The following is a 9072-nucleotide window of genomic DNA, read 5'->3' on the forward strand; positions in this document are numbered from 1 at the left end:
AAGAAAGGAGAATAAAACTAAGTTATGAACAAGAAAACTGATGCCATTGCTTCAAAATTTCCATTTCCATTTTTTCTTCAACTTAAGCATCAAGTTATATGAGTTTCAGGACATGTACCTGGAAATGAACAGAAATAAGAAGTGAAGGGTCAACAGTAGCAATAGTAGAAGTCAGCACCAGCAGAACCAATTTCAAACAGAAAAATGATGTGCAACAGTTCAAAAACCAGTTTCAATCGAGCAATAACCACAACGAACTTCAAACCAGACTTTTAAAATCCAAATTCAGTCCATGTTTAACACAGATGAATCAGAAATTGAAAATTCCAGAAATCACAGAAGAAGTTCGATGGAACAGTGATTTTTATGAATTTTTTTAGTTGTTTTCGATTTTTTTGAACTTTTCTCTTTCAGGTCTGCCTTGAATGGCAAGATAGGGATACCTTTAAAGGCAAGGAAATAGGGTAACTAATAGAGACTCAAATTTTCCCTAGGCCCTTTTCATGTTTCCATTTTTGCCTAGATATCCCTATTTAGTTTTCAGATTTTCAAAATAATCCCAAAGTCAGCTTCCAAGAAGCTTCCATTTAAGTTATACAAAGATTCCCTAGACTAGACTACCCAAAATACCCTTTAAGCCCTTACTTTTTACTTTCAAGAAGTCACTCATGGGTCAAGTTAACCCAGGACCCAACCCAACCCATGGGCTTATGTACTAACAGCCCAGATTGAATCTCAAACCCTCAAGGAATGGATTCAAACTAAAATTTCAGCAAACAACCCTGAACTAAAACAATGGACTTCAAAAGAGGTATTCGGAAACAATTGTTTGTAAACAAATACACTTAACTAACTGGGACTTATTATTGATCAAAAGAAGCAGTGAATGAACAATTAAATCAAATAAACTATTATGCTGACTATTTAAACCAAACTAAACCATAATTAACTAAAACTAGAGACCTAACGACCCAACGACAAACTTATGACTTCAAACCTAAAATAACTGACTAAAAATAACACTAATTACCCCTTTCATTTTTTTAGTCCAAAGAAAACAGAAAGAATAGAAGAAGATAGAAGAAAGGAAAAGGAATTGAGTACCTAACCATGGCTGTCCGATTTGTCCGGCTAGACCCGTCTTCTTCGATTTAAATCCGAAAAGAGGTGTCAAATGAATGTTCCCTTTTGAGAACAGACAAGAGACACCTTTTCCGGCTCAAATCGTTTTAGACACTCATGCATGCAGACTCGATTCTGTGAGTTTTTGAGGAGGGTTTTAAGGAATTGACTTCAGGTTCTTAGATTTAGGATTCGACGAGATAGGCCATGATTCGAGGGTAAAGGACTGGAGATTTGGGCTGAGGGGACGAAGAGGGTTCTAGGGTGTTAGTTTGGTGAGGATTGGAAGTGGCGTCGTCGGGCTTGAGGCGGTGGGGAATGGTGGCGGCGCTTTAGGGTTTTGGTTTGTTCTCTAAAGTGTGAGATGAGAGAGACAAGATGGGGGGGGTTCTGAGGAGGGGTCTTGTTCGGGCATTTAAATAGCCTGGGGAGGTTAGTTCCCAACCGTTGGATCAATGGAGACCAACGGCTGGGATCCGGGGAGGAGGGAACGACGTCGTTTGGTTTTAAGTGGGGGGCGGACCGGGTAATGAAGGCGGGTCTAGGCCTGGAACGGGCGGGTTTAAGGAGAAATTTCAATTGGGCTAAAGGAAATTACATTGATTTTGGCCCAAAACAGATTTTCCTCTTCTATTTCCTTTTCCTTTTCATTTCTTTTTTTTTCTAATTTCTTTTAAATTAAAATTAAAATAAACCTAAATTAACTCCTAAATAAATTATCTTATCAAATTAAATTTATTCACCCTAGCTAACAATTACCACAAATAATTAAGAACCAGATTTAAATGGAAAACTACCAATATTCCAAAATTAAAATTAATTAAAAAAACGCAAAAATAAACTATTTTTTGTGATTGTTTCATTTCTATGGGACAATTAAATTACTTATTAATTTTCAAAAATGCAAGATTAAATCCTAAATACGAATGCAACATATTTTTTTTTGTATTTTTCATAATTTAAACCAAATTAACATGCGCAGACAATTGCAAACAATTAACAAAATGCTACAAAAATCTACGAATTTGCAAATAATGGGGAAAATTTATTTTTCTTGAATTTATGGGAGTAATTCACATAGGGCAAAAATCACGTGCTCACATCGGCTTGAGAATAAATGTATAAATGACGAAAAGGAATTTGGAAATTTCCTATAAAAGAAAGAATTGTTTACTTGCTTTTTCTATTGAATTACAATCATGTTTATAAAAAATCCACGATTTAATATATTATTGATATAACATTATTGGACCACTAGTAAGTGTCGAAGTCGACCTCTCGTCTCTACTTCTTCGAGATTAGACGGGATACTTACTGAGTACACGTTGTTTTCGTACTCATACTACACTTGTTGTGCATTTTTGTTGCACAGGTTTATGTGTGACTAATGGCTTAGTGGCATAGCGGCATGGTTGATATGGAGACTTAGGTGAGCTGCACTTATCGATACGACCCGCAGCCAGCAGAGTCTCCTTCAGAGTATTGTACTGTATTTTCATTTCTGTCCACTTTGTATACCGGACAGCTACTATATTTTATTTCATTCCCTAGTAAATGCTCATGCACTTGTGACACCGGGTTCTGGGATGTCTATGGGTTTATTCAAAAATTTAAATTGTTAAATGTTTCATTATTTATTCCGTGGAATTTATTATGTATTGTTTAAACGTATAAAAGAAGTGATTTCAGAAATATTTTAAAATGAGAAGTTACTAGTTATTTGTTGTTGGCTTGCCTGACAATGGTGTCCGACGCCATCACGGCCCTTAGTGGATTTTGGGTTGTGATAGTTGTAATGTAGGATGCGGGACAAGTAGGATACATTTAGATATAAGAGTGACTACACTTCCCTAAGAACTTTAATACATACACTTTAACATTTAAAACACCACACTTATATCAAACCATAACTCCAAGTTTATATCAATATATATTAACTCCATACTTCTTTAAGCACAATTATATCAAGAGCCACTACTTATCAAGGAATATTTTTCACAACAATCTACCTATTTTTTTTTTCTTCAATTCAAGTGGCTCTTACTTTTTTAAAACAGTGCACCTTTCTCCTTATTTCATTAGTTCCCCTCAAAAATCGAACCAACCACCCCACAACGTCGCGACACGACGCAAATCACTTTCTACCTCCACTTTGAACTTATGAATTGGACTTGATTCTGCTCTATGATCATGATCCTGGGGTGGTGGAACGCATCTCACTAGCCCAATAAAATAATGTAGTATTTTGCACTTCTTGGCCTTTAGATGAGATGTGTATTCCCGACTTTCTGGCAAGAAGAATTCCAGAATGCAGGTATCTTGTTCCTTATTCCTTGACTTCTCAAGTGGCTCGAATAGATATATTTATGTATCATCATCCAAACACAATGTGGAAAAATGCTTGGAGTGTGGAGCAATGCGCTTAACTACATGAACATTGAGACTGTCCACATCCTCATAAGGTGGATAGCTTCCGTAGTGGAGCGACCCGGCATGAACCCAAATTGATTGTCGAATATAGACGTCGTCTTCCTTACCCTCACCTCCACCACCCTCTCCCAGACTTTCATGGTATGGCTAAGTAACTTGATACCCCTATAACTGTTACAACACTGGATATCACCTTTGTTCTTGTACAACGGTACCACTGTACTTGACCTCTACTCCCCGGGCATCCTCTTCGTCCTAAAAATTACATTGAACAACCCAGTCAACCACTCCAATCCTGCTCTACCCACACACTTCCAAAACTCAACCGGAATTTCATCTGGCCCGGTCGCTCTACCCCTACTCATCTTGCACAAAGTCCCCACGACCTCCTCCAACTTAATGCGCCTGCAATACCTAAAATCTCGGAGACTCTCCGAATGCCCCAAGTCCCCGAGCGCTATATCCCGGTCCCCCTCCTTGTTTAGAAGACCATATAAGTACGTTTGCCATCTCTGCTTAATTTGGGACTCTCCCATCAATACTCTACCATTCTCCTCTTTGATGCTCCTTACTTGGTCCAGATCCCGGGCCTTCCTCTCTCTCGCTTTAGCCAGTCGAAACAACTTCCTGTCCCCACCTTTCTCCCCCAATTCCTCGTATAGGCGGCCAAACGCTGCATTCTTAGCCTCCATGACCGCTAACTTTGCCTCCTTCCTTGCCACCTTGTACCTCTCTCTATTCGCTCTCCTTTCCTCCTCGCTTGTGCTCGCTGCCAACTTCGCTTATGCTAACTTCTTCGCCTCCACTTTATCTTGGACTACGTCATTCCACCACCAGTCGCCTTGGTGCCTGTTTGAAAAACCCTTCGATATCCCTAGCACCTCTCTTGCCGCCTTCCTCACATAGTTCTCCGTCGTTGACCACATAGTGCTCGCGTCCCACTAATTTCTTGTCATAAATGTATGTCACTGTATTCAATTCGGTTGTATGCAAGGTATTCAATTCGGATGTATTTGTTCTTATATATCTTACATTGTATTCAATTTTATTATATTGAATTCAGTCGTATTCAAACATCAAAATTCAAGAAATAAGGCGTATGCCGTTGTATTCAATTTGGCTGTAAAATTCCCAACTAAATATAGAAACTGGGCCAGGCAAGGCCCAATATAAAAAATGCGGTTCTGCTAAACCCAGTCCATTTGGAAATGCCCTGTTAAAACCCTAAACCCCAAGGAGGAGACTAGAACCTTCTACTCAATTCGCGAACCCTTTTCCCATATAAACCTTTGGTCTCTGCTCTTTCACTACCACACAAAAAAACAAAAGCAGAAATGGCGAAGCGTTTGCTCCCAACACTCAACAGGGTTTTGATCGAGAAAATCACCGCCCCTGCTAAAACTAATGCCGGTATTCTTCTCCCTGAAAAGTCCTCTAAGGTCAGTCACTTTTAATTTCTGAAACGTATAATTTTGTCGACTAATCGAATGATTAATTCGCTCTGTGTTTTATTATACTATTGAATATTCATCGTAGTTTTATTATTGCTGCCGTTTTCCATATTTGGAGACATAATTTGGTTATCAGTTCTATAGGTAGAATAAATTTAAGATTAGAGAACATTTAGTTTTGAAAACTTCTGATTTGTAAGTATTCGAACGAAATCGGTTCGAGTAAGATAATAAGTAAAATTAGGGTTCACATAGCATAGCCAAGAACTCAATTAGTTTGGTTGGATCGGGGATATTTTGGGGGTATTTTGTGTTATTTAAGTGTTAAATTTGGAGAACCTGTTAAGTGTTTCGAGGCGTTTGACTGAAACGGATCACAAAGGAACCAGTGTGAGGTCTGGGGCTTGAAGCAATAAGTGAGAAGTGTAGCGCTCACAATTTATGACATTAAGCGATACTAAACATATGTAAATTCAGTGTTATAACGGATATCTTTAGTATCCAATACACAGTAATGCATATGCTGATTCAACTCCTTGACGTTATAAATTATTATGATGGATCAAATTGCGTTTTAAAAAAACTAATTTATTCAATATATGATAATGCCTATATTAATTCAACTCCTCAAAGTTGTGATTCAGAGAACTGACTGCATCTAGTCAAGATCACTTTGCGTGTGAAGCACATGGCTTCACAAGTATAATCCCTCGTTTTGCATTTTAATAGCAGTGGGCGAACAAATATAGGAGAGATATAGCTGAGTTTAACTTGTTTTTGATTGAGACAGTTGATTAGTTGATTGATTTGTTGCTAGTGTTTGATTGTTTTGAATCTTACCTAAAGTTGGGATCTGTTGGTGTTTGTCAATTTCAGCTGAATTCCGGTAAGGTGGTGGCTGTTGGGCCAGGGCTGCGTGACAAGTCAGGAAACTTGATTCCCACTGCTGTCAAGGAAGGTGACACTGTCTTGTTGCCTGAGTATGGTGGTACACAAGTCAAGTTGGGGGAGAAAGAGTGAGTACATTTTATTATTTGACCTTGTATTGCTGCTAAGTTTTGAACTTCATTGATTTTCTTAACATTCTTGATGATTTTCTGGCAGGTTTCATTTGTACCGGGATGAGGACATTTTGGGGACGCTTCATGACTGAGATCATCTATATATTTGAGTTCATTCAAACCTTGAGGTTAAACTTGAGGGGAAGTGGGGTTTATTTTGGGATGTTTTTGGTTGAATATTGGAATTGTTGAAGTGTGTTTAATCTCTAATGCAGTGATAGTTGAATAACCTTTGCCATTCTGTTTTTAGCATTGAGTGACTTGGAAACTTTTTGTATTCTGCAACTGAAAATGATGAATCTCCCAAGTTAGACTTAAGTATCTACTTTTATCTCCTAAATGCAGCTCTAACATAGTTGTCTAGAGAGAGAATCCTCACAAACATATGTTTACACCTTTATTTTTGGGCGTGTTGAACTCTTCCTTGTTTCTCTTTTCCTAATTTGGTCATATGCTATTTAGGGTGTTGTATGAAATACTCTTGGTTTATCTAATATCTAGCTAATGTGAAATATGACTGAATTTGTGTGGGACGTTCTTCTTCCCTTCATTGTGCTTCTTTGCAAATGTCCTGTTGAGTGATATCCTGTGATAACTAAAAAGCTATCTTCAGCCTGTTTTGCTTCTTGTAATGATAGCATTGAGTGAAAGATCAAACATCCGAAAAGGGTGTAGGAGCAGTGCTATAATAATACTAATAATAATAATAATAATAATAATAGTGCTTGTAGCTGTCTTTTATGTTAGCTGCCGGAAATCGGTCTGCGCTTTATGGAGCTTTATTGTTATTTGATTACTGGCGTCTGTTATTCTGTTTGTAGGCTCTGTGGCTGTGTAGGCACTATTGTTATTTGATTGTTGGCGTCTATTATCGTGTTGGATGGTTGGTAGTTATTAGTATAAATTTTGTAGAGAGTTAGGTAAGCTGCCGTTAAGAGGTCTCAATAATAAATTTTTGTCAATATTTGTTTTCCGAATCAAAGTTGGTTTGAATAGAACTTTCAGAATTGTGGTTTCAAGGGTGACAGCTTTTTTGGCCAAAACATTGCTTATGTTGACAAGCATTTTAATCAAAGTGGTTTTCAGATAATCATTTAGAAAATAGCAATTTTTATCGAGTCAATTCATTAATTTTTTTCATATTTGATAAATAGGTTTAACTTTTTTTTGACTCTTCTATGGACGATCGACTTGATTAACATTGATGTGACCCCTTTTTATGCGCACCCCCTATAAGGATAAAAGTTATCTTCAACTGACCTCTTCGAAAGCATAAAACTTTTTTTTTTTTCAAGCATAGAACTTAAAAGATACAAAATAACAACTCTTCGAATGCATTATTTGACCTTTTTGCTTCATTGCAAATTTTTTACTATAGTCAAAACTCTATCAGTCTAGTTTGTTATAATCTTTTGTTGATAACGACATTTGAGATTTATGTCTTATATGGCTGTTATAAACGTAATATTCAAAAACTCACGTTCTCAATTTGTTTATGTTATGAAATGTACTACTCCATTAAAAAGGGTAAAATTATTTAATTTGAAAATCTAATACAATATTAATTATTGAAACAATGAAAGACGTGGGAAAACGGCGTAATAAGAAAAGTTTTCAACTTCATCCTTTAGTTTCTCTTGTTCCAAATTAATAGGAGGGCTTAACGTTTTGGATTCCTCGTTGGAACTTACAAAATATATTGAAGTTATGTTGCTAATAAAATGCAATTAATAGATTGTGTTTAGTTATTATAAATTAATAAATATATAGATATTTGAGTAAGACTGTTATAGAGAGTAATTTTACAAAGATCATATAATGATAGATGTTGATGTTAAAGATAAATATAGCAAAAAAAAGAAGAAAAAAATCGATTCCAACAAAACATATATGTGACATTGATATGATGTTATATAAGACAACTTTTATAGAGATGTATAATGGGAAACTATCAGCTATGTCCATTTATAAGTAGTTTATTACAAAAATTGGCCAAATTTATAAAATATTATTAATATTAGTCAATTAGCTATTTGTAGCAAAAAAAAAATCAAATTTTGCTTTTTTTTTTAAGTGGGTGTTATTAGATAGATTGTGTACATCTTAAAGAGTTTGAATCTTAGTTTTGAGATGATTTGGTGGATTTTTGAGGTGGTTTGAATTGAAAATTTGAAGTAGATGATGAACAGAAAAAAAAAATATGTGTATCATACTATATATCATTTGTGTATCACATATGTATCATACTTGTATCACATGTGCATCCATATATGCCTGTGTGTGAGATATATGCGTGGTACATGTTGTAGGCATGCAAAATTTATTGATTTTAAATTCAATAAAATATTTTGGACTATATTTTAAATTCAAGATATATTGGTCCAAATAAATATTATGGGCTATATAATTAAATTAATTATATAAGTTCAATATATATGGATTAAATAAATAAGTCTTAATCCATTGGGTTAGCCAATTTAATTGGGGTAAAGTGATGAGCCTACTTCATTAGGTCCAAGTAGTCATCTTTCTAGAGGCCTAGTTTGGTGCCACGTGTCAAATGACGTGGCATGTTAAGTCAAACAAAAGAGCCAATAAGATTATGCCACATGTCAAAATGACAAGGCATGTCAAGTCAAATTAAAAGACCAATAAACCGCACCACGTGCGCAAGTGACATGTTCTGACCAATCAAATACGGCCTTGTCACAATTCAATTTGATTGGTCGGAAAGAGTTTGTTCTTATCATAACTCTTCCCTTCCACAACTATAAATAGGGGCCTTCATAACTCAAAAAAGACATCAGAAGTTATAACAAGAAGCAAGAAAGAGCTCGTGGATCAAATGCTGCAAATTTCTCCACAAGTTTCAAGCTTCAAGCAATCAAGTTCAAGTTTAAGAGATCAAGTTCAAGCACAAGAACGAAGAACAAATCAAGGTTCAAGGAGTACGAGTTTAAATCAGAGTTCGTGCTAGTTGAACTCAAGATCATCGTTCGTGGAAACAA

At 36.1% G+C, this 9072-nt stretch overlaps 1 protein-coding gene across 1 annotated transcript; it reads left to right on the plus strand.

Moving 5' to 3' along the window:
* Positions 1 to 4752: 4752 nt before the first annotated feature.
* Positions 4753 to 6382, plus strand: LOC104245361 (10 kDa chaperonin, mitochondrial-like). Its single transcript, XM_009800955.2, has 3 exons — positions 4753 to 4991; positions 5880 to 6019; positions 6108 to 6382. Exons 1-3 carry the CDS (start codon positions 4887 to 4889, stop codon positions 6154 to 6156), a joined length of 294 nt encoding a protein of 97 aa, XP_009799257.1. The 5' UTR covers positions 4753 to 4886; the 3' UTR covers positions 6157 to 6382.
* Positions 6383 to 9072: the final 2690 nt, after the last annotated feature.

This window comes from Nicotiana sylvestris, chromosome 5, assembly GCF_000393655.2.
Source record: "Nicotiana sylvestris chromosome 5, ASM39365v2, whole genome shotgun sequence".
NCBI classification, from domain to species: Eukaryota; Viridiplantae; Streptophyta; class Magnoliopsida; order Solanales; family Solanaceae; genus Nicotiana; species Nicotiana sylvestris.